Raw genomic sequence first — 25,940 nt, 5'->3', positions numbered from 1 at the left:
AGCTAATTATAAAGGAACACAGAAGAGTCTAGGAACATTCCCAAATAGCAAACCTCAAGGAGAATATAAACCCATCCAGAACAATCCCATATCAGCATAACTCCCAATCCACAGTCCTTCCATCTCGTCTAGATTTAAGTTTCAGTTTGTTCATTCTCAGCCAGCCCTTTATGGCCTCCAAGCATTGATTCTGCACTTCCACCACTTTCCTAGATTTAGATGGACAAGACAGAGAGAGTTGGGCATCATTCACATACTGATAACACTTGCCCCTAAATTCAACTTTATAAAGCAAGAGACGTCTATTACAACATCAGTCATCCTGGGAAAACTGCTCAATTGATACGACCGAGATCTGACAGCTAAATCAGAAATAAATGTTTCTCAAGTCAGTCTTGTGTGTTTTTGTTTGTTTCAGTGTATACTTGCACAATGAGTTTATTTGAAATATGATCCCAGGCATAAAAAAACAAAAACTCTAATACAAATTCAAGCATAATCCTGGGCCCCTGGGCATCCTCCCACAGCCTCACCAGTTTCCACAAATCCTGTGCGTCACTCGCCAGTTCTAGTCTCTGTGCTTAGGAACAGAAGTGAATATCCGTAGCCCATGCATTGCTTTAATCTCTTCATTTAAAGCCTGGAAATGAAAAGTGTTACACGTAACTATTACAAGATACAGCATGAAAAAATATATATAAAGGATAATAGAGCAGGTTTTGATTTAGATAGATTGATAAAAAACAGCCACTATCAATGCCAAAATAAGCACTAGAAGGAGTTATTTAAGTCCAGGCACAAATAAAATGAACTTTTTTCTTATATCACATTTCAGAGAGCCAGCTGTGAAAGCAGCCAAAACAGCTGTGTTGTGCTAAACATATTTATTGAGCCATAATGAGCCTCCAAAACTTGTGCCACAATAAATTAGTTATCCCTTAAAGCACGATGCCATCTGAAATGAACATCCAGATAACCAACTATCAAGCCTATGCATGTAAGCATTCAGTAAATCATTTATTCTAGTTCCTTTTGGCTAAGACTTGGAACCTGAACAGCTCATTAATTTTTTAATAAATGGAATGGAGATTGGGAAAGGGCAGGAATGGAAGTTGAGCACCAAAGGAGCAGATTGCTCTGAAAAAAGCTTGAATCTAAAAGGTTTGCCCTCAAGGCATCCATAAGGGTCAAACATTGTTTATATAGGCATATAGCAGGAGGATTTATTTTATTATTTTTATATGTTTTCTATCCTGCTGCTCTTTCCACCGAAAATGCTCAAGGTGGACTACGATTTAAAAACAGTAGTGTAGTGGTTAAGAGTGGTGGACTGTAATCTGGAGAACCGGGTTTGATTTCCCACTCCTCCACATGAGCAGCAAACTCTAATCTGTTGAACCAGTTGGTTCCCCACTCCTACACATGAAGCCAGCGGAGTGACCTTGGGCTAGTCTTCTTCTTAAAATATGTATCACTTTGTGTTAAAACTGTGGCAATACCAGTATATTAGCAGCTTCAGCACAATAGCAATAAAATTAAAAAGTAACATAAAACTGCAGAAACAGCAATAAAAATTTAAAAAAATCAAAATTAAACTCAAACTAAAAAAATATGATTAAAAATATAAAAACAGACTGTAAATTATACCCTTCTAAGACCGCTGACTTGAATTGACTTAGAAGGGTATTACTCTGCATAGGATTGTGCAGCAAATGTTAAAAGCCAGAACATAACTACTTAGAAATGTTCAAATTTTGCAGGAGCATAACAAAACAAAAAAATCACAGAAAGTCTGTTGACCAGACGACTGGTACAGAGGAAAAAGGTTAAATGACCTAACTTCCTAAATGAAATGAGTGCCTTCTCTTCTCTCCTGACTGCATTTGGTTTAACAAAAACAGGAGAATGGCCTAACATACTGGGTTGGAGCCCATCAAAAAGATCTGCACATGCAAGAGTGGGGTCAGCTTCCCCCTCCTATGGCAGCCTTTCAACTTCCTCAACAGTTTGCCCCAGGGGTCCCCCATCCCCCAGGAATAGCATTTCAGGGGGCATTCTGGGTTGCTTTGAGAGGCCAGAGGTGGGGAAGTACCATGCACAGAGTTCAGACAGGATCTAACCCATTATTTGGCCTTACCTCCCACTGCATTAACACAGAAAAATGATTAAGAACCAGTCAAGCGAGCCCCCACTCCAGAACATGGCAGCTAGCTTACCTGATTGACCATTTGGTGCTGTTGAACAGTTCTCTTTTCCTTAAACTCTTCAGATTCTATATGAATTTCATACATTGCTCCACAGCCACCTTGAAAAAAATTGATTTCCATTTCCCACTGGCTTGTTTTGAAGCAGCTATTTTAGTTTTAACAATCTCTTAATGCACTCTGACTTCGAATATCACTTTTAAAAAGAATGGAAAGAATAGGGATGGGTAATTCTTTAACATACTCAGTTAAGGACAGACATCTTGTTTGAAAAACAAGGCCATACAACATGAGCCAGAGGCCACATCCAATTTGCAAGGTTGAACTGTACAACTTTCTGCAGTAGACAAAGGCTAAAAAGTTGCAGCCTAACCTTGACAAATTAGAAATTATGGAACACTTGCCTGTTCTAGATGCATTTACATCCCCCTGATGAATAGGTGCATAGTTTGGGGGTTCTTCTGGACCCCACTTTGTGTTTGGATTCTCAGGTGGAGGTGATGGCCAAGGGTACCTTTCACCAACTTGGCCTCATGAACCAGTTGAGTTCTCTCTAGCAGGGACCTGATCTTATTATGTATTCTTTGGTACTTCATGTATTGGTTACAGCAATGCACTTTGAGTAGAGCAATCACTGATCACTCATTAATTATATCAGCATCACAACTCCCCAAACACATTTTCATATAGTAAATATTTTAAGTTTGTACCCTGTGTGACTTCATAGCTCTTCACTCCGACACAAATGCTAAGACATTTAGAAAATTAAGAAATCACTAACAAAATATGAGACAAAGGCCCTCTGACAGTTTCCCTCTCTTTGGTCTGGAAAGACACAACAGGTTTCTACTCAGGACATCAAATCATTGGTTTGGGATCTGACCTGCGTGGTGCTGCAAGGGTCACTCTATTGTTGCCAGTGCTCTTTAATTCTCTGGAGCTTAGGGGTTGAATCTTATCAATAAGCTGATGATTAAAGACCTTTACAGCCTGGGATCTGCATATAATGGACCACTTTCCCCCATAAAATCCCATATGCCAATTAAGGTCATAAGGACCTTCACTTCTGACAGTCCCCTCTATTTGGGAGGCATATTCTGCTCCAGCCCATGGTGCTTGTTTTCAGTGGCTGTGCTCACATAGGAACAGCCTACCAGATATAGTACTGAAAGCTCTTATACTCTATTCCTCCCATAAAAGGAGCTAAATGGAATTATTTCAACACACTTTTAGTGAAAGTAATGAATGAATGTCTCTGACAGCTAGTAGTGACAATGCTGCATTTTAATTTGTTTGTTTTATTCTATATGCTTATATTTTGTAAGCTGTCTTGGGCATTGTGGAAAGGTGGGTTCAAAAACTGAGTTCTAGCTGCAGGCTAAGGAAAGACTACTCAAACCTGTATCATTAAACACAACTTGAAAATTAATAGTGAAACTTCAGCGACCTGCCAGGTTACTGCTAAGATTCAGAGTCCCTAAAAAATGCAAATAATGTACTAAAACTAGTGCAAAGCCTGAAGTGTAGCAAGCTACCTGATATATCCACCACTTTGATAGCTGCAGCTTGAGGGAATTTCTCTTTAAGGATTTGAGCCACCCTGGCTTCACCATTGGTCTGTGAAGCAAACTTTCGCAATGTGCTGCGCAGGAGAAAAAAGATCTAATGGATGTACAGAAAGAGGTTAGTTCAGTACAAAATAAAGAGAAAGCGACACGTGTCCCTAATTACAAGAACAAGACTAAATTCCACTCCGCTTTCAACCAAGGAGAAGTAATTTGATCCAGCGTGAACGCCTCGTGAACTGGCCACAGGCAATTTACTGCCTTTAGCAGCGCAGGCTGCTACTGGTAGTGCACCCTACGGCGGAAACCAAGCTGGTTGCTGGAGGGAATGAGGTACGCACAGTACTGCCACCACCTTGCCGGAGAAAGCAGCCCGCCGGGGAAGGGCACTGACAGCCAGGCCGGAAGACGGGCTCGCTGCCAGCGTTCCCTGGGCGATGGGGGAATCCCTCGTGCCCCCAGGCCCTTTTGCTGTGCCGCCACTGACCTCTTTCCTGCAGGGAGGCAGCCCGGCAGCAACAGCGGCAGCCATCATGCCGACGCGTCAGAAGAGAGCGCGCTTGTCTGCGTCGAGGGGAGATGACGTCACGACCCCGTCGACTGCAATACGAGAAGTCCACACTAAGCTTCGCCGCGTTTCGGGAGGATCGCGTAGGATGTTCGGCAGCTTCAGAGTGCTGCCCAGCCCGATTATCATTTCCCTCTCATTCTCATATCGCCTCTTCAAGCACTGAAATGCCTGGGAAAGTCACCAGAAAACTGAACCAGAAACTCCCAAGCAAAGTAGGTAGAGGATGGCCTTCCGTCGGCATCTAGTATTCAGACAGACTGCCACCAGTTGGTGGCAGTTGTTGGTGGCAGTTGTCCTGGTGGCAGTCTGTCTGAATACTAGATGCCGACGGAAGGCCATCCTCTACCTACTTTGCTTGGGAGTTTCTGGTTCAGTTTTCTGGTGACTTTCCCAGGCATTTCCCAGGCAACTGGTGGCAGTCTGTCTGAATACTAGATGCCGACAGAAGGCCATCCTCTACCTATTTTGCTTGGGAGTTTCTGGAGGCATCTGGCTGGACCATGCTGGAAATAGAATGCTGGATTAGACAGACTCCCTATCTAGGGTTGCCAACTCCAAGTTTGGAAAATCCCCGGAGATTTGAAGATGCCTTCAGAAGGCAGAGTTTGGGGGAGAGGAGGGAGTTCACCCAACATGGGATGCAAAAGAATTGTCCTCCAAGGATGCCATTTCTTTCAGGGTAGTCTGATGGTCGGTTGTAATTCCAGGAGAACTCCGGGCCCCGCTATGGCCACCTCACCCCTTTATGAGGAAGTAGCTGGGTTGTTTTCATGTTGATGTGATGGCTAATGGCTATAAAAGAGGGATCAGGCATGTTTACGGAGGTGTATCAAAGACTGGTTCCATATTAACATACCACACCCTCATTAGCACATTATCTTGATACTTACAGGACAATGATTAGCACATTACCTTTGATACTTTTTGCAGGACAATGACTCAGCTCAAACGCAACCCCTTTCTGACTATATATTACTCTTCCTACACACTTGACACTGAGGGACACTGTCCTTCAGTGTTACTCCTCTGAAGATGCCTGCTACAGCTGCTGGCGAAATGTCAGGAAAGAGAATACCAAGACTACGGTCACACAGCCCGGATAACCTACAAGAACCAATGTATCAAAGACTGTTAACCTCCAGGTTCAGAGGTATGTCATCTCAGAGTGCTAGTTTTTGGAGGACAGCCTGTGGGGCTGTTTTCCTCATGTTCTATTTGCGGTCTTCCTATAAGCAACTGGCTGATTACTGGGAGGAAAACAGGATGCTAAATTAGATGGGGAGAAAGTGATTCTCATATTTTTAATAACTATATGTTGCTAGCAGTTCTTAGGATGTTAAAGGCTAATGTAATCATCCCTGGCAGGGCAAGGCCTGATGCTCATTCAATACAAAACAGGGCACCAGAGGTCCTTGGTTTCCCCCACTGTATGTGCTCCCTGTAATTTCCCTTACTGTACTATCACTTTCAATAATTACTATGGTTGCATTAGACTTTTCACCACCAATGAGCATGGAGTAATTTTGTCTTCTCAGATGCATATCTCGCCCCTCCCTCTAGCTAAATCTTTAAATTCATAATACATTATCACTAAGAGTGCAGCTGGGAATGGCCAGAGGGGTCCTTGCTGGGCAGCCTCTGGTTCTCCGTATCTGCCTCGCCCCACTCCCCCTTCTTTACTTTACCCCAGCTCCCTTCTTCCTTTGCCCTGTAGGCACCTAAAAATTTATTTCAGGAGCTATATAAAAGCCTGGCCTTTCTGAAATAAAGGTGGCTTCAGTAGCTTCTTCTCAGAAATAAAGTCATGAAGTCACTCCAATCAGTATTTGTGATAGATCGAGAAGTATTTTTTGTGTTAATGGAAATCTTCGTTTCCAATTATGACCTTCCCCCCTTGAAGATACACAGAATCACAGAAACAGATTTGGAAGGGGAAGATTCTGCTGGGCAGGTTATCCCTTGCCCTGCCTGCCAATTCTTCAGCGCAGTCCCTTCCCCCAAGCTCCTCCCTCAAGCTGAGGCATAGTTTGCGCTTAGCATCCACATCTGCAAAATGGGGGAAACAGAACTTGTCATTCCTGATAATCTTTGAAAACGTGAAGTGTGCTACATTTACATTAAAACTTTATTACGGTCCACGACCAGCACAAAAACAGGTACAGAGAACGTGAAGTGTGCTATATAAATAATATTTTTGCCTGTCCACAGACATTGGTGCATGGTGCTTCCTCAACCATAACAGGTGCACACACTGCATACTCGCTGTGTTGAACTTAATCATAACTAAATAGGTAAAAAAAGGCAGAGATGTACCAGCAATGAGTGGCAACTGCTCCCAAAGGGTACAGAGCTGAGGGCAAGGAAGCAACAGGCACTGGCGCTGCTGGGCCTGATTCCTTCATAGTTATGTGTTTTGGTTATGACTATTCACAAACCCTGCCACAGAGGAATGGGGGGTGGGGCACCAGGGACTCCAGCAGCTATGATAGTGCCAACCCTGAAGGGTGAAGCAGGTTCACAGGATCTCAGCATTAACTGAACTTTGAGCACAGTCATGCAAAGGAGAAGCGACAACTAGCTCACACTGCCTAGCCAGGGGTGAACTGCCAGAGAAGGGTTGTGTTATCAGTACATGAAGCTGCCTTATACTATTGACCTACTGAAGTCAGCATTATCTACTCTGACTGGAAGCAGCTCTCCAGGGTCCAAATTCGAAGTCTTTCACACCATCTACTACCTGATCTTTTTAGACAGAGTTGTCTGGGATTGAACCTGGGACCTTCTACATGCAAAGCAGCTGTACTACCACTGAGCCATAGCTACTCCCTGTGACTTTCTCTGAGGTCCAGTAGCAGGGGAATGAAGAAGGGGAAGCTTGGCTTGCAACAAATCACAATATGTGAAGAATCCTTAAATCTAAATTGAGGAGGAAAAAACACACTGAATTTGAGTGCAAAAAATAAATATAAAATTTATTAAAACACCCACAATAGTTTAAAGATATCAGGAATAATACATTTCACAAACCAGTTGGTTGTGTAACATAATAAAATACAAATTAAAAAAAAAGAAGGATCCATACTTGCAATTTTTAGGCATCCTAAAAATAAATTTGCTGAGACGCTGAAGGAAAAAATAAGAGTGTAAGAAAAAAATACAGACAAAAGGGGAAATTATACAAAATAAAATTATCAGCATAAATTTACTGTACTAAGAATATCTACAGTTTAATACACATGTCCTATTGCCTTGAAACATTGTAAAATCTACCATTTGTCAACCAACCCCAGATAAAACTTCATTTCAAGTAGCCACAGTCACAAATCAACAAAGAAATCTTCAAGTGTGGTCCACAAGGTGGCCTCCACTGGAGGTCTCGTTTTCCAAATGTGAATTCAAAGAGACAAGAAATCAAATACATTGAGAAGTTTCAGCCTCCGATTAACTTAACTGAATTTGTCTGCCAAATCCAACCTGTTTTTTCCTCGTTTCTCTTAAATTAAAAAAAAAATGCTTTTAATACAGGTTTATACCTATACTTTGTTTTACACACAAAAATGCATTAAAAAATAAATGCTGAAAGCCAACTAGACAATACACATTTTCCAAAGATGGAATAGCAATGAGTAATCTCCAAGCAATGGGTGCTTAAAAAGAGAAAAAGAGAGGCAAATAAAAATAACATCCCTGATACTGGAACAGATGAGGAATTTGGCCAATTTGTGTAACTATTCTCGGGCAAAGCAAGAGAACAGAAGCTTGACAATATAGCTCTTCACTGTGTAATATTTTGTAGGCAGGCAAGGCCCACATGCCATTCCACAGGAAAGCAGGAATGGTCCCCTTTGCTATCATCATAAACTTTGTAATTCACCTGCTGAGAAATGAAGGCCTGGTTACAAAATGGATCTTCTGCTTGAGAATGTGACCGAATCCAGCACCTAAATGTCATCTTTGACCCGGCTACAGATTGTATCCCAAGAATCAGTTGAGCTTCACCTAGAGCTGTTTCTGCCTTCATTCTGATAATGATTTTGCAGAATAATCTAGGTTCGAAAACACACTTTCTTTTTCCTCAGAAATTTAAAAATTAAGCCAAGACCCTGCTATTCTTCCCTTGGGAATGTTTGCAAATTTGTCATAAAATTATTGGGGAACATTCCGCCCAAATGTGCCGCATGGTGGATTTTAAAAATATATATGCCCAAACGACTGATGATAGTATGTTTAAAATCTTATTTTAAAAAATGGTTTATCATGTTGGCCACATTGTACTTGGAAGTGTTTCAGGAAGCCCCAGTTTATTGAAATGAATACACAACACTCCCAGGTCCCCTCTTGCTTCATTCTGTATTATTTAATTTTCCAGATGTTTCATTTGTTTGTTTTTTAAGCGAGAAGTTGCTCAAGAATATATAAAAGGCCATACAGTTTCTAAAATGTCAAGTACAGTGTTGAAATAATAAAATGTATACCTTTGTTTCTAGTACTGGTATCCATTTTATTAGCTATAACTGAATCACAGGTTGCCACAATACTCTTTTTTTGAGGTATTTTCTGTATGTATTGTGATAACAGCAAGCTTATTATATGATGAAACCCTGGCTTCTATACATGTTTATAACAACAATGCTTGTGAACTAAAAAGAGAGAGAAAATAAATAGCACCAAAAGAGCATTTTGTAAAACTTTCAGACATTATTCACAAATAGTGACATATAAAGCAAAGAAGCCATCATAAAGAAGCAGAATGAAGCAGGCATTGTAGACTAAAGGTTAGCAAATTCTTGTGTAGCCAGATCCTGTTCCCCACCCCTCCCACACTGCAGCCTTCCTACAGGCTGGGCCTGTATTCAGTACTGACATCTATATAATCTGTGTTTACAGTGAGATGCAAATATGGTCCAATAAGTATTATTCCCTGGATCAGGAGAGCAAACATAGGGCCCTATAGGACTGCCAAAACCCACCCACCCATTAACAATAAAAGCAAGCAAGCTGAAGAAAATGGCGACTACATTGCTTTTATAAATAGCTGCTCTGTCTCGGAGTGACAGCACCCGTCATTTTTACATAACAATGACCAATACACAGGGTTATGAGTTGTTGCACCATTTCACACTTGCTAAATTGGCACAAGTGTTAATTCTGAGTACAATTTGTAGCACTGTATTTCTTTCCTCCACCTTCTTGAAGAAAATCAAAGAAAGCATCCCCTCCTCCGTTTTACTCATCCATAGACCTACTTATCATGGCTGGGTCTCGTAAGCCCTTTCCAATCACAGAGCTTTACCAGCAACCAGTCAGTCTAAGGAAGGACCAGCAGGAATAGGTGGAGGAGTAAAATGGTAAACCTCAGTGCCAGAGCCTGAGCTTTGCAGCTCCATTTCTACCAGTTGAGGAACTAGCCCTAGAAGGAAGATAGTTATCATTTATGCCAGAGTTCCCTCCTCTGGATCTACACACAAGTACATGAGCTCAGAATGATCCAGTTGTATATTATAGACCTAGAGCAGAGACTATCTGTACAAATATTTAAAATTCTGAAACTTTTGTTTCTCAGTTAATTGTATACAGTTCTCTGGTTTGACATATTCAATAGCACCTTAGCAGGATGAACTCTGGCCAGCCCCTTCCCTTTGTTTTGTTTTTAAATCCACCAAGGTAGCACCATTTCCTCAGAAGATTTCAGTTGGTAAAAAATACATCTAGTCTACAAAGCACTCTCTGAAATTAAACATTGTCAAATGAGGCACCTTATTTTATTATATTCCTCACTTTGCCTTTTTTAATGGAACACAGTCATGACATAATGAAAAAGTAGGGGTTCACTCATCTATTGTGGCATATAATCTCCTTTTAAGATGTAAGTGGGGCTAAAGTTCTGTGTCCTTTTCTCATAGGAGTTAACACAAGACTTTTATGCAATGAAAACCTTTAGTTTAGTCAGTGCACAGGCCACAGACTAATTTTGGCCATATAGTTAATTTGTTCCTGTGCAGTTAAAATATAATCATTCAGAAGTCACTTGTTCATTTGTCTCCTTCACTCTTTGGTCCCTGAACATTTTCTTAGTAAATAATTTTTAATCAGATCATAATCTCTTCTGGGTCAGAAGAGCACAGCGATATTGAAGCATATGCCACAGTGTTCCATAAGCCAAGCCAAGCATTACAGATGACGAGACAGGAAACCATTCGAAGAAGTAACCTCAAGAGACCCACAGTTTTTAAAGATGTTAATAGTTGTTTGTTAATGACTTCCATTGGGAGCAAAATTTGGCCCCTTTTAAAGATTTTTTAAAGGGGTTATGGATTCAGTTGTTGTTTTAGCACCATGTATTGGGTTTGGGTGTTGTATTAACTTGCTTCAAATCACAGCCCCAAAAGCAACTGTTTAAGAAACTCTTCACTACAGCTGTGAGAGCCGCTTTGCCTTTGCACATCAGCTCAAAAGACAAGAGCTGCAACTAGGTTGACATGCAAAGATCAATATAATGCTCAAGGCATGTTACTGGCTTGGGTTTCCTGCAGCTCTTAAAAGGATGATCAATAGATATACAGCCACTGGTCATGTGCAAACTGGCAATGGCTCATCAAGCTTCATTTTAAGGAATGAACAGCATGATCTAGCCTACCGATGTTGCTCCAGGTTGACAGTGACCACCAAAGCAGCATATCTATGCTACCATGGCTGTGAAAGTTTAAATGTTTCGGAGCATACCAGTGCCACCCCCATTGTCTTTAGTATGGCTGGGGGAACTTTGAGCCCTTAGGATGCCATATACATATACTGTTTGTAAATATTATCTGCTTCATACTATTAGTTTTCTGAGCACCTTAACCACAACACAGTATCATCCAGATGTAAGCAGAACAATGACGGCGCCAATGTAGAATTTAAAAACAGACCTAGCAACTAAGCAGAAGTAGATATCCTGTGCATAGTTCTGTATTTTTCAAATAAATCAGAAGCATGCTGATTTCCCCCCAACAACTGAGATTCGAGGTAGGTTATATACGTAGTGCAACAACCTCAGATTCCAGCCTTCTTTGTTATAACATCAACAATTTATCTGGGATACAGAGAATCTTGATTTTCCTTTCAATGGCCTTATTTTAAATCAAACATGTATGTGGGTGGGTCTGTCTGTAATTGTTTATAATACACATGTTGTGGAAACTGTCTCAAATTTTGATGGCATTCACATATTGTTGTAAGCCAAAAATTAAACCCATTGGATTGCACCAATTGCTATAGATTTAATACTGACATTATCAGGATCAGGTGGTATACAGATTGCCTACATCTTGGTCAAACAATTTAATTATTAAATACATGGATCAGAATAATAGGTCAAAGGACCAGAGTTTTAAAAAAAATATTCTTGGACCAAAGCTCTTAAATTCAGACTCTGCTGAAGAACATGAGGATTATGCTTTTGACTATGATTTCAACATAGATTAGTGACTCTAGTTAAGCTTTACACCAGTGTAAAGGGAGCTCATAAATTTGGTCCTGTGTAATATGTGTATAAGTGAAACAAGTAAAAATTCAAGGTTTTTAATTAGGTTCTCCTCTTTCCTCTATTCCTATCGTGAAAAAAAATGTAAACAGACATAGGCCTAACACAGAAGCAATCACAGGTCCTACCCTGTTGCCACCTCCTGAGATAGCACCTGGTTCTTTAAGAGCCCCAGAAGAGGAAACTTCAGTCTGCCTTTACAAAATGCCTCCCTTTCCTAAAGCTCTTAAAGGCAACCATCTCCTGAACAGAAAGTTGTAACCCCAGGGCAATAACATGCCAAAACTGGATAGTTCTAAAAAAAAGATTCAAATAGTATTCAAGAATTCAAACAGAAGTTGACAAGGCCAATAGGATTTCCAAAGATCAGATGTACTGTCACATTCCCCAAAATGAAGTTGCTCCCTTCCTGCATATATCACAATTTCTTGCTCTCTAAAGTAATCTAAATGAAGCTTCCAAGGCACCCCTGCAACATCTTCAAAATAGGGAAGTCGAATGAGACACCAACTAAGAATTCAGAGAAGCAACAAAAGATCACCCAGTGTCCCCCCACCCCCAATAACTTACATTTCTTGGGAAAATTTAGGACCAATTTGTTGGGGGATAATTGCTGCTAGCTAAGGGACCCATCCCTTATCTGTCAATGACAATTGACCATGAAATTGGCCTAGAATGGAATCTGGAAATTTTCCAAAGAGCTTGCATATGTGTTCAGTTAGAGGCCTTCTGAGACTTTACCAGTCTTAACTGAAGGTGTGGGGGGTGTCATTGTAGAACGCTCAACATAAGAAACCTCCATGCATGTAAAAACAACAGCACAGGAGGCTAGGCTAGAACTGTCTTCATTTGCTTTTTACATACAGAAAGATTTGTTGATTATTTTTAAAATGTAAGGAACCCTTTAAAATGTGATTCCTCTCCACCTGCAGTTTGAAGTGGTACCATTTAGATAGGATTGTACCACATGACTTTGCTAAATACAGTAGCTGGGCCTTCTGCAGAACACCTTGGAATTCAGTGGTTGATTTGCACCAGTGGAGGATTAGGCCCTGAGTGGTTGCCTTCACAATTGTCCTGTGACCTAGGAATGTTACCTATAATTTGACAGAATAATTTTTACAGCTGCAATATGCTTATGGGTATCTATACAAAATCAATAATCATTCATTATTTTCCTTGCCAAATATAAGAAACTTTATAGAATACAGTAAAAGGAAAAAAATAAATGAAGGACGGACAAAGCATGTTAAATATTTTGTCTCTATTTACATTTCTCCCGCAATAATCTGTTTTAAAACATACTGCTCTTCAAGTTATTGGGTATCTTTTTTCTTTTAAATCTTGATGAAAGTGCTTTTTTAAAAAAATCTTTCTCTATTTACAGTTTAAAATCAGAACCACATAAAACGCCCAGGATGCTGTATAGAGATCCTGTTTTTCTGTGCCGGTGCGCTAAAATTGAGAAGGTTTTCTAGTAAACAAACGCTATGTACAGGTTTTCATTTGCAAGCTGTCTTTTTCTCAAAAGGCACCTGTTAAGTGCAGAAGGTGATCGAGTTTTATAATTCAGTTTCAAATCTCTAACAGGTTTTTGCTCTTGTGGCCTTCTGCACTACTGAGAAACCACACACACACACACACACACACACACACACACACAAGCTCCTCAAAGCCAGTGGGATTTGCTCTGCTGAAGGAGTCAGACCTCCAATTTTCTGCAGAAAGACCTGCCGAAAAAGATGGCAATAGATGCTTACCTATTGTCACTAGAGTTGCCACCATCCAGTCTGAAGATAGCACCCGTTTCAGGTTGCAGAGATGTTTTGAAGGGACCATCTCCAGATTGGAAGGTTCCACCCATCCTATGCGATTTCCCCAATGGATTTAATAGGAGCACCTTAAGTACATTAGGAACTACCACTCTTTAGTTCAACATATTTCTGGTACGAGTGAAATTCGCACAAGACGTATACACCCAAAGTCCCTCTCACACATGTCAGCCTATTACCGTACATTTCTATCAATCAATCTTTCCCATCAGGATCATAACTGATTTAAACCAAATGAGATCCCAAAACTGGTTTTGGTGTGGTTTAGGTGGTATGAGACGTGAACTGGAATAAATTCCATCATAATTTAGGGAGGACCTTCCCTATTATTGTTCTAGTTAATCAAAGCTTCTCTCAGAGGGAGGTCTGGCTTCAAAGAGGTCTAGCCACTTTTTTGAATCAGCATTCCTAAGACAACTTGCATGATTAATTGGGAAGGGAGGGTTGTTTTACAAAATTGTGATTCAAAGTTTTAAAAGCACCAGCTATGTTGCAGTAATTTGTCATCACATAATTGTTGATTTTTTCGTTAAAAAAACCCAAAATGGTACCAGAAAAAAATTAACTTACAAGAAGCTGCTGATTTCATTTTTGCATTTGAAAATGTCCACTTGTAAGGAGAGGACATTTTCCTTTGGTAAGCATGCACCAGTGGAAAACGCAGTGCAAACAAGAACAACTGAGTCCATTTTTCTATTGGACTCTGCACCAGAGATGATAAAAACAGGCCATGGCTTCCCCACCCTAGGACAATCCCACCAGACTTTGTAATAAGGATTTTTGGTATAGTTTCTAAAAGATACAGTAGTTAATGCTGAGATTTTTGTTTTTATACTTTCTAATTTACATCTTTTAGTGCTATAGAACAGAAGGATACAAAACTGATATGGACCATAGTCTGAAATGGCCCAAACCAGCTTTTCTCTCCTCTGTGGAAATTAGTTTACAGGCTCGGCAGGAATATATAAGTTAGTAAATGCAGTTGTGGGAAGACGAACAAGACTGACTATTTTTTCTGTATCCTATGGCTGCATTCTTCCCACAGAATGAGACAAAGAGAAACATTATCTGAACCAGCTGTACTCCTTTAAATGTTGTTTGATATGGACTGCATTCTACATGGATATCTCCCCGCCACCCAAACCTGCCTTTTCTCCCTCTCTTTGGCTCCCTTTTCTCTGTTCTTTCTTTCTTTGTTCTTTATACGAATTTAACAGGATTCACTGATTAGGTTATTATTCAACTGTTGACGGAAAAAACAGAACTACCTTTTTTTCGCATTTGCAAATTTCACTGTTCTTTCAGCTAATAAACTCCTAAGCCTGGTCAAAAGAGGCAGATTCACATCCATGTTAATTCCATAACTACTTATAATGCCACAGCCTCACTAGCAAACTTGGTTCAAAATAATTTTGCGCTAATTTCCTATTTTGATTCAAGCATCAGCATGCATAAGTCACATTCATGACAATATTCAGTCCCTGACAGAGGGCAGTCTCTGAAATATCCTACTGAGGCGTCAGTTGCGCAAGGGGCTGGAGTGGGCAGGTAGACTGTCTCTCTGTTCCTTGGTTTTACAAGGAGAGAATGATTCTGACGAGTAACAAGTTTCTGTTAAAAGATGGCAAAGACCAACTGAACAGGAAGTCACTGCTTATATATAATTCATTGGATCACTAGATCATCTCCACCAAACCTCTTACTTCCCTGCAAAGATCTACTGTATCTGCAAGAAACATTCAGGCAGCAAATTATACGCCCCATTTCATTACAAAGTTTTTTTTTTCCAACTGAAAGTATGCATGTTTGGGTGGTCTCCAAGGCTGAGATTTCCACCCGCACAGTAGTGAACTGTACAGATATTTAGCTGGTTCAGTCTGGGGTGGGGCTTACTTTTGCCATTTAAACTGGTTTCAGAACTGTAATAATATTTTGTTACAAATCCAATAAATATGTATTTGAAATGGAATTTAAAAGCTTTCCTGTGTGAAAGGACACTATAAATTTCTCTTTCCATTCTTGTGATGAACAAGGATAGATTTTTCCTTAAAAATGCAGAGATATAAATATTGGATTACTGGAAAAAAAACCATTAATAGCAATAAAGTTTCTTTAACTTGACTTCTAAGTGTAGATCTCAGAAATGCCGCACTTGGCTAGATTTCATTTGTTTTATCTCTGACATCCGCTAGGAAAAAGCACCACAAACTAGCACTGTCTTCCAGTGCTGCAGACTTTGAGGTAAGATGGCCATATGTGAGCGGTATTCTTCTCATATCCAGCGACTGTATGGTCCAGTTACCTTGGTATAGGCATAAGAGGACACAGTGATAGCAGAGTTGGTTGGAATGGCCAGGGCCTGCCGCGTTGGGACAGAATCCTTTTTTTCCTTGTGTTGGGGCTCTGTGGCCAAGCCGCCTCCCCATTTCCGCTTCTTGCCAAAGGCCTTGATGTCCTGCTGAAGGCCAAGCCTAGCTGCCTCCTCTTGCCTTGCCCTTGCTCTCTCTGCCAGCTGTTTCATTTTTGCTTCCCAAAGGGCAAGTCCATGATTGGGCTGGTTCAAGTTCTTATGCTGGTAGAATACCAGAGAGATGCGCGTGGGATGACACCGGTTGGGTTTCTTCAGAGGGGTGGTGGCGTGCAGCTCCCGCCTCGCGCATTCAATAAGGATAGATCCATGGGCTGGAGCCACTGCAACCCCGCCAATGTTTTCATCCAGGAAGTTGTGTTCACTATCTGACCATACTTCCCCCTCTTCCTCCCCTTCCTCTTCCTCCTCCTCCTTGATGTTCTTGTCAGCTGACTCTTCCATGCTGTCATCTAAACCGAAAGGGTCCCAAGGGGGCCTTTCTTGGTGACCAGCACCTGGCAACATCGCACTGCCCTCTACTTTCAAAGAAGCGAATGGCTTCTCTGCACACACACCTGATGACATAGTCGACAAGGAACCAAAGGGACTCCATGGTCTATTGTGTAATCCTGTGCCAGGTGTTGGAGTTCTGTCATCCACTTTGACAGAACCCCAAAGCTCCTCTTGAAGCCTCGAGCTTCCCTGTGTGGAACCAAAGTTCAGTTGCCCGAGGTTCCAAGTTTTCTCCTGAAAATTTGAATTTGCTGAACTGGAAAATGCCAAAGAGTTTTCATTGGCTTTGCAAGGGCTCCATGATTTCCCCAGCACATCAGAGCCAAGTGGCAGCGGCTGCCCCTCTCCAGGAAACAAGTTCCACTGTTTCTCCAGTAGATGGGACTGTGGTAACCTTGTAGTGTTTGAGTGGGAGCTGAACAAATTCGATTTATTCTGTGTGTTTGCATTGAGCACACCAGCATTGTCACTGGGTGTAAACATGTTCCAAGGGCTCTCAGTGTCACTAGTCCTGCTGAAAGAAGACTCGTTTTTGTTGGCTTTATAAGGGCTCCACCGCTGATCTGATCCTCCATTCGGAGATGGCATGGACAAATTGGATGACTTCAGACTGGAATTTTGTCCGCTGACGGAAGCAGCCCTTTGAACAGGCTCCATGTGGGGAAAGGAGTCCATCGGCTCTTGCTTGATTGTTCGGTTGTTGAAACAGTTTGCACTTTGTGCAAATGGCAGGACTTCTGCAGGGACTGAGTTAGACCTCTGGGGCATAGCCACTGTTTTACCTGTATGCCTACTGGCTCTCTCATAGGTGCGCTGGTGGTGGTTTTTGTTTCGTACTCTGGGAGGGATTTCATCCACCAATTCAGAATTCCTGTAAGCATGGCTCAAGTTGTCTTGCAACATTTGAACATCAGGCTTTTTCTCATAGCTGTTACTCAGCCAGGGGGAGGTCCTTGTGTCACCGTAATTCAGAAACTGGGAGTGGAACATATGATTGCTGGAAAATCCATAGTACCCAAAAGATGGAAGTGAGAACTTTGAATGCAACCCATTCATGGAAGGCAGATTAGGTTGTGCATAGTAGGAATGGTAAGAGTAAACACTGTTCATGCTGTATGGGTCAGAGGGCCTGCAGTTCCCCAGCACAGAGTAGCTTTCCACTACAGCATTTCCATTGTATTTGAAACTGTTGTAATGATTCTGAGGTTCCACTTTGATGGCAGGTTTGACAGACTGCTGTGGGAATCCACCTTTCAAGGCTGCATCTGTGGGCACAGTACCAGAGTCAACATCAGTTTGCAGAAACAGCATCACTTCCTTAGCACAAATATTTGAAGACAGGCTATACCCTCAGTTAAAGACATTCACACTAGGTCTATGACTCTTACATCTCTTGCCTGAGTATCAGGGTGGCTACAGGCAACCATTTTACCGGGTGGCAACTTACCACTGTATGCATGTAACAGCTGATAAGCTGATTGTCTGTACTAATAGGCAAGGAGAATTTCACCACCTTCTGCACCTATTAAAAAAAATCTGGTGAATCTTGCTCCCTTTCCCCATATGCCTTCTCTCTTCCAGTATCTCACTTGAGGCACTGTTCTGAGTTGCTGCAACTGTGCAACATCCCCATTTTTTTAATGCCCTCACAGATTGGTAGACAAATGACACAATCCTGCAAAGCACACCCCAGCCACATGCCTTCCTTGACATGATCCTCCTAACAGTCCCTTAACAACTGGGGTAGTGCTACTCTCTAATCCCCACAGGATAAAGATGGGAGGGGGGGATAAATGAGAACATTTTGATGTTGAGCAATTAATTTTTGAGGGCCAGTTCTTTGGTAATGGAGAACAGATTTCGTTTCCTGTACTGAGGGGCCTCTCTCCCAATACCAAGGATTCTTTTTCTGCATTTTACTTCTGCCATCAAAAGCAAGGAAGTGAAACTGACAAGGACCATTCACAGCACAGTGAATCATCTACACTAGTGGTTTTCCAACCAAGTTCTGGAGAATCCTTAAGTCTCATGGTAGCTTCTTAGAGTCTCCTAAATAAGAACATCAACAATGGAAGAGAATCTTGGTCCACCATTACCAATCTTCCTCTCCACTGTGCATCCACTAGAGCAGTGGTGGCGAACCTATGGCATCCGTGCCAGAGGGGGCACTGAGAGCCCTCTCTGTGGGCATGCGCGCCGTCACCCCAGCACAGAAAAGCAGCCCCAGCAGCAGGAGAGGCGGCGGGAGGGATCCCCCGAGCTGCCTCATGGTGGCGACCCCTGCCTGCAGCCCTGGCTCTTGCACCGGGCAGCCTCTCTCCTCTCCTTTTGGCAGCCACAAGGGGAGGGGTGGGGAGAGAAAGCTGAGCTCCCCGGGTCTTCTTACTGTCGCCGGGGCGCCTGCAAGCTTCCCTTTCTCTTCCCCTCGGCGGTGCAGGGCAACCTTGCTGCGGCCGCCCCCCAGGTGCCGGGACTGGCCAGGATGGCTGGCGGCGTGTCCAGACTCTCCTTGAGTGGGAGCCACCACGCTGCTCCTGCTTTGCGCCACCATCATCTGTCCCACATGGTGCAAGCAGCAGCAAGACTGGAGCTGGCTCCAGCTGCCTGCACCGCCCCCGGCCCTGCCCTCGGAGGAGGAGTCCTGCCGGGGCAACCTCCACCTTCACTTCTCATCCAGAGCTACTGCTGCTTACTCAGCCTGGCCAACTTTCCCGAGGCTGCAGTAAGTGGGCGATCCTGAGGTAACACGGCGATGTCGCCTTGCTTTCCCACCGTCGCAGGGATTCCTCCCCTGGTACGATTGCCAAAGATAGGACTTTTTGGAGGGGTTTGATTTATAGGCAGTTAACACACACACACGATTGCCAACCTCCAGTTGGGGCCTGGGAATCTCCCGGGATTACAACCGACCGCTGCTCTACACAGATCAGTTCCCTCCCCAAACTCTGCTGTCCCCCAGATCTCCAGGAATTTCCCAGCCTGGAGTTAGCAACCGTATTCAGGTTAAATTGCCGTGTTGGCACTTTGCGATAAATTAGTGGGTTTTGGGTTGCAGTTTGGGCACTCAGTCTCTAAAAGGTTCACCATCACGGCACTAGAGCATGGTGGGTATCTCCTAGATTGCAATGTCAGGACAGAGAGGGCAATGAGAAGACCAAACAGGCCTGGCTAGTATTCTAAGTTAGTTGACGGGTAGGCTTACCAGGTCCCATCGGTCAATTGGCGGGAGGTTTTCTGGGGCGCGCAGTGCGGAAGCGCGCCTGGCTCGATGCGCCTGCACACCGACGCGCCTACACCACTTCCGTTGTACTTGGAAGTGATGGGGATGCTCTCTCAATCTCGGCCGAAACTCTATGGAAACCATAGAGTTCCAGCTGAATTTGCTAGAGCGTCCACGTCGCTTCAGGGTAAACCCTGAATTGACATAGGCACATCACACGTGCGTGCGTGCACAGGGTGCCCGCCGGCCCTCAGCTGGTCGGCGGGCAGCCCAATGGATTGGCGGTAGTTTACCCACCACCACCTGGCATTTGGCAACCCTATCGACGGGACTCTAAGTGATGTCCCAGAATCAGTAGAAGAGTTGACACAGAAAGCATTTCCTGAAAACAGGAAGTCAAAAGTGATATTAATGAAGAGCATAACCAAACAGCAGCTGCATCACCAGTCCATCCATAGAGGGAGCTCCTCTCCATAAGCTAAGCTAAGCTAGCAAGAATGTGTCAAAAACAAGGGATGGGTGCAACAGAAGTCAGCCTTCAGGTTGTGAACCCTGTTGTCCTTACCTGCATTCTGCTGGAGTGGTGGGATCTCAAGGACTTCCTGCTTGATTTTCTCAGGTGTAATCAGCTTCTCTTTCTGCATTTTCTTTTTCTCGGCAGCTGCTTTCCTGGCTTCCAGTTGCCTCTGCCTGCATGACTTGGCTGGCTCAGGAAGCTTCCTGACTTCCCTTGGAAAGGAAGTGAGCACCTGGATTGCCCCACTGCCCACTTTTGCAGCTTGATTTTCCTCACTGCCAAACTCATCTGTAGTGGACATCTTATACAGTGGAAGGACATGCAGTTGTTCATCCTCAGGGATCTGCCCAATGGTACGATTGTCTTCTTTTGTCAAGGTACACACCTGAAGAAGTGGGCAAAGAAGGCACAGATTATGCAATATGAAACATGGGAAACCAAGGCCACAATACGTTAGGCATGCCCAAAAGCTTGTGCTTAATCAGTGCCTTGTGCTGTAACACAAACTACTTTGCCAACTCGATTTCAAAACTACTGTTTAAGAAACACAAGACCAAAGATGCCTTGAATGAATGGAGCAAGTTGCATGGTTCTTGGACTTCTGGTCCAGAAAGATTCCAATTCAAGATGTAATCGCTCACTACAGAGTTGAACACATGCTTTCATTTTACTTGGGCTATGAGCTTTAATAACTGGTCATGATTAGCCACATACTCTTCTTAAGACAAAGGGCAACTCCAGTTTTACTTTTCCAAGCCCCATTTCAGGGGTTCAGGCCCAAGGCAAGTTCCACTCTGTAACTCCATGGAAGTGCAAGCATGTGCACAAAGCCCCCTTGAATGGATCTACTCAAGTCCATCTCTCTATGTTCCAGTACTACAATGACAATTTCAGTCCAGCAGGTACTGCAACAACTTGAAATCAACTCAGGTCACATCTGTTCTTCACGATGGGTTTGCCCACGATTTCTAACCTTATGCGCTCTTTCCCCCCTCGCTCCCTCCCTCTCAATGGATGAATGGATGGATTGCATGATAATATTCAACATGGTGCTTTTCTACCCAATATGAGCAATTTTCACAAACTAAAAAACCCCCTCAATATAAGGATCCTTTCTTACCACAGTGCACCCATTGTAGAGGTTATGCTGATCCTTATGAGCATGAGCACAGAAGTCCATACATGCCGTCACCCCAGAGAAGGGCCTCCCCTCTTTCAGTCCAAGCCGGCAGTCTATTGCTATATCTTCGTTGTTAACCTAATTTTAAAAACACACAGAAGCAGCTCTAGTTACAGTGAGAACAACAAAGTGTTTAGAAGCGTAATAGGACAAAATGGCTAAAGTCAGAGAGTTTGAGATGACCCCGACAAATGCTACAGCATCCCTAAGCCTCCTCTTAGATGCTACTTCCCAGCACATTTCTCTGTATGAAGTCTCCCATGTGCTCGTCTTGTTTTTAAAAATGAAAATGCTTGCAGCTTGTGAGAGGCGAAGATTTCTACTTTGACAGAAAGGGATGTGTATGGGCAGTGAGACTGTATATTGCTAGGTCTCCTGGAGGATGTAGGGTCACACAGAGACATGCCTCAATTCCCAATGGGATGCTTGCTGGGGTGGGGAGAAGCTGGGCTATCCTGGTCAAATTGGGGAGGAGGTGAATTTTTTTCCTCACCACAGCACTGAAGCTCTTTAATTTGCCATAGGAATGAATGGCAAGCACTTACTTCCATGGGAGAAAATGAAAGGGTGTATTCAGGAACATCTCTGGGGCAGAGGCTAGCTTTGCTCCCTGTCCCTGTGGGTCCCAGCATCTGGTTTAGCCTTCTCTCATCTGCATCACAAACTGCAGCTCATTTTACTTTGCCCCATCATGAGTTCTGCTTCTTGGCCATACTAGGCTGTAAAAAAAACCTCGGGAAATTGGCTTCTCAATACCGATTCTGGTTAAAGAGCACAGCAGACGAATGGAAAGGTAATCTCCAGCACCTGATTTTCATAAGCATGGGGTGCCAATCTCCTATAAAGTGGGGAAACCTCTGTGGCCAAGTCCTGGAAGCTTCTTCTGAGCACTTCTTCCTGTAATAAGAATCAAAGTTTGTTCATTAAAATATGAAGCTACCTTCTAAGAAAGAGACGGCTGGTGCTCTAGCCCACCTCTATCTGCTCAGAATGGCAGCAGCTTTCTAAGCCTTCCTGCTCAGAGGGATTCCCCAGTTCTGATATCTGAGATCCTGTCTTCAACTGCAGATGCCAGGGACTAGATTTTATGCATGCACAGCATGGGCCCTACCACTGAGTCTCTGCTCCTTCTTCCTGGAGCAGAATAACAGAAAAACAGATTAAACAGGATGTACACAGGGCTCAGAAGTAGTACAGGCTGATTAGGACAGTGCTGGCAGTCAGCCCAAGACTCTCCCAGTGGCTAAAGACTTGGCTACCTTTTTAAAGACAGGAAGCAACCCTCACCCCAATCCTTTTTGGCAACTCACTATTATTCCCATTTTATAGATGCTGAAAAGAATGTGCCTAGCTTGTTGCAAATCAGACCCGGGATCAGAATTCAGATCTTCCTGTTCAGAAATAAGACTATATTTCTGGTGACAGCTGCTGCTTAGATGGCTTGAAAAGGAGACTGCCATATTGTGTAGTTTGCATCAACTTTATCCCTGATATGCTAGCATTCTACTTGCAGGGAGTTGGTTTTGTTTTGTTTTAAAAATAAAGTCTGAAGGTCAGTTCAGGATGCTCTTTCTAGACTTAATGCTCAACTGAAGGGGAAGGGTGTGGTCTGAACAGTCTTTGTTTAACTAACATACTGGTCTCAGTTTGCATTGTTTCTCTCTTCTTGTCTGCTAGAATAAAGCTCTCTCATCCACCATGAACAAGTCAGGTGTGTGTGTCTCACTCACCTCCTTGGGATTGTCTCCTACTAGTCTGAATTTCCTAGGAGTTTTGCTTCGAGCATATTTGCACCCATTGAAATACATGCTCCAGGAGCAACCGAAAGAGAAAGAAGCACCACAGGTGTTGGGGTCCTTGCCCTGACAGGCACAGGTCCGGCTGGAAAAAAGTACAAAAGAGCACAATTAAGTCACTGGGCATAATAGCCTAAAGAGGCCTGTGACAGAAGCAACCCCAATCTAATCCAAGGATAGTAAATTCAAATAAGTTAAGAGGGCCAAATGCTCTACCAGTCAGCAGTGCCTGGGGACTACAATCCTGAGCCAGCTGGAAAACTGCATTATACATAGTGTGCTGAGGATGCCATGAGTCCCAAAGGTCCTTCTGTTTGACACCCTTGTTCTAATCCATTGGTCTTCACCTCATCCTAGAGTCAAATAGCCGCTCCATTTTCTTTTATGAGAATCAGAAATCAATCAAGAGAGAAAGAAAGCGAAGGAAGGTCTTATACAATAAATAGAATAGATTAGAACAGAAATTTTATTTAAACCCGCCCTCCCCCAGCAAAGACTGGCTCAGGGCAGCTAACATCATACGTTTAATATAAAAATATTTTAAAAAATATTTTAAAACATTTTAACTACGGTAAAATTAATAACTTTATCAGTAACTACAGCAACAATGATAGATGGCACCATATCAAATGTTGCTGTCCTCAACTATAAGCCTGGCGGAACATCTCTGTCTTGAAGGCCCTGCGGAACTGGACCAAGTCCCTCAGGGCATGGGTTTCATTAGGCAGAGTTACACCTGGCTGGAGCCAGGGTCGGAAAAACCCTGGCCCTGGTGGAAGACAGCTGGACACTCAGAACCAGGGATCACTAACAAGGTATTACCAGAAAGCAAGAAGCAGGCATTAAGGTGCCCCCCCCCCCACTCCCAAAGGTGCCACCTCAAACCAAGGAATATTTTACTAAAATGATCCACAGAGGTCAGGCAAACCAGGCCAGCCTCACACTGCAGAATTAGGCAGAAACCAGTAAATAACAGCCTCAAAGCAAAACGGAGTTGCTCCTTCTAGACTCCAGACAAGGAGGCCAGGGTTCAAAGTAACACCTCTAGCACAGCGCCTTCCCACCAGCAATTCGGCTCCATCCGCTGGACACGCATTCAAGGCACTTACTCATCGTTCAGCCCGCATCGTCGAGTGGTGGGGTTTCCATATTTTGTGAGGGTGTCGGTGAGCTCCTGGTACAGGGTGTCCCCCAAGGAGCGAGGGATTCCCTCCCAAGCCAGAATCAAAATGATGATGACAGCGTTCTGGCAGTGGTGGCCAGCACGGTGCCGCACCAGGCACAACAGCTTCTCATCTGCGTTGTGTCTCCTGATGACCTGGAGGGTAGCAGAGGACATTGGATGGTTAAGAACATAACACCCATGGAAGCTACTCAAGTGTCTGCTCTGCAGCACAACCCAGCCTTTTACACAAGACAATCCCTATGCTTTGCCATGAAAATCAAAGAAAATGAGCCAGATCAGTACAACGAATGCTTATTTTGCATCAACTCCCTAAAGCTGTTCTTGAATTTTTGGTCCAGGGGGGTCGGTGGGAGGGAATCCAGGAACTTTCTTGCATGGTTGCAAAACATAAGAAACCAACTTTGTGCGGTAAAAGCCACTTACCCACTTAGCAATAGGGCAACCACGAGAACTCTTTCCCTCCTTCCCTGTATAGATCACCTTTTCGATTCTGATGGCTTTCCCCTTCTCACCATACCTGATTGAAGAAAAAAAAGATTACAGTTCTTGCACAAGAAGAACAAAAATGCGGTCTACAATGGAAAGCTCTGCTCCAGCAGGTCTATCCAAACAATTAAAAATCTCTTCCTAAAAGACGGAAGAAGTATTAGAAGCAGTGGGTTGATGTCCAGTCTCCCAGACTTGCTTCCACCTCTACACCACAGTGCTGTTTTCTCAAGTTAACACATCAGACTCTGGGCAGAGGTACTCGGACGAATGACGTTCAATAAACAACAATAACTACAACATTCTGCAAAACTTTAATATGGTGAAGGATCCCTGTTCATCTATAAAGTTCACAGGGTGATCTTAGGCCAGGCACATTTTCCCAGCGCAACCTACCTCCCAAGGACCTTTTCCACGTGAGTTTGACGCTGTTGGGAAGCAGGGTTTCCCCCCGATTCCTCACAGGACTGTGGTGCATTCATGCACCTCTCTGGTTTCCCCCCAGTTTTTCTCTGATCTTTCCCAAACTTGCTCAAAGCCTGGATGGCTACCATGTGGGCAGGAAGGCTTGGATTTTCCAGGTCCTGTCCCCATGGCAGCCATTCCCCCTGCCCTTGTCTCTGTCCCCATGATGGCCATCCCCCCACTACTACCAGGGGACTTTTTGCTTTTTTAATTGCTAATTGAACATCATTATAACAATATGTGTATCAAGTTCTCTGAATTCTCAGATTTTTAAAAAAAAGTTGTTAGCGCTTTTGATTGCAAAATCAAGTCCAGTAGCATCTTAGAGACCAACAATATTTTCAAGGTATAAGCTTTCAAGAGCCAAAGCTCCCTTCGTCAGATAGGTCTGACTCTTGAAAGCTTATACCCTGAATATCTTGTTAGTCTCTAAGGTCCTACTGGACTTGATTTTAGTTATTCTACTGTAGACTAACACAGCTACCCTCTGATAAAAAAATTTCAAGGACAGATTTATTGCTGATGACAGC

At 43.2% G+C, this 25,940-nt stretch overlaps 2 protein-coding genes across 3 annotated transcripts in view; both read right to left on the bottom strand.

Annotated features, from left to right (window-relative positions):
• Window positions 1-528: 528 nt before the first annotated feature.
• BOLA3 (bolA family member 3) lies at window positions 529-4,304 on the bottom strand. The gene is made up of 4 exons (XM_056860107.1): window positions 4,116-4,304; window positions 3,740-3,866; window positions 2,217-2,305; window positions 529-640 (listed from the first exon to the last, which is right to left on the bottom strand). Exons 1-4 carry the CDS (start codon window positions 4,302-4,304, stop codon window positions 569-571), a joined length of 477 nt encoding a protein of 158 aa, XP_056716085.1. The 3' UTR covers window positions 529-568.
• Window positions 4,305-15,808: 11,504 nt separating this feature from the next.
• Window positions 15,809-25,940, bottom strand: part of TET3 (tet methylcytosine dioxygenase 3) — a 62,129-nt gene continuing 51,997 nt past the window's right edge. For both annotated transcript variants that reach the window (XM_056860544.1, XM_056860545.1), the window contains exons 4-10: window positions 24,883-24,976; window positions 24,383-24,591; window positions 23,208-23,358; window positions 22,285-22,374; window positions 21,418-21,555; window positions 20,346-20,682; window positions 15,809-17,825 (exon numbers count right to left, since the gene is read on the bottom strand). In XM_056860544.1, the coding sequence (XP_056716522.1) occupies window positions 15,970-17,825; window positions 20,346-20,682; window positions 21,418-21,555; window positions 22,285-22,374; window positions 23,208-23,358; window positions 24,383-24,591; window positions 24,883-24,976 (2,875 nt within the window). In that variant the 3' untranslated portion in view covers window positions 15,809-15,969. The remainder of the gene's footprint in view (window positions 17,826-20,345; window positions 20,683-21,417; window positions 21,556-22,284; window positions 22,375-23,207; window positions 23,359-24,382; window positions 24,592-24,882; window positions 24,977-25,940) is intronic.

Source organism: Euleptes europaea, chromosome 14 (assembly GCF_029931775.1).
Source record: "Euleptes europaea isolate rEulEur1 chromosome 14, rEulEur1.hap1, whole genome shotgun sequence".
NCBI classification, from domain to species: Eukaryota; Metazoa; Chordata; class Lepidosauria; order Squamata; family Sphaerodactylidae; genus Euleptes; species Euleptes europaea.
The sequence above is the reverse complement of the archived record's forward strand: the minus strand, read 5'-3'. Positions and strand labels throughout refer to the sequence as shown.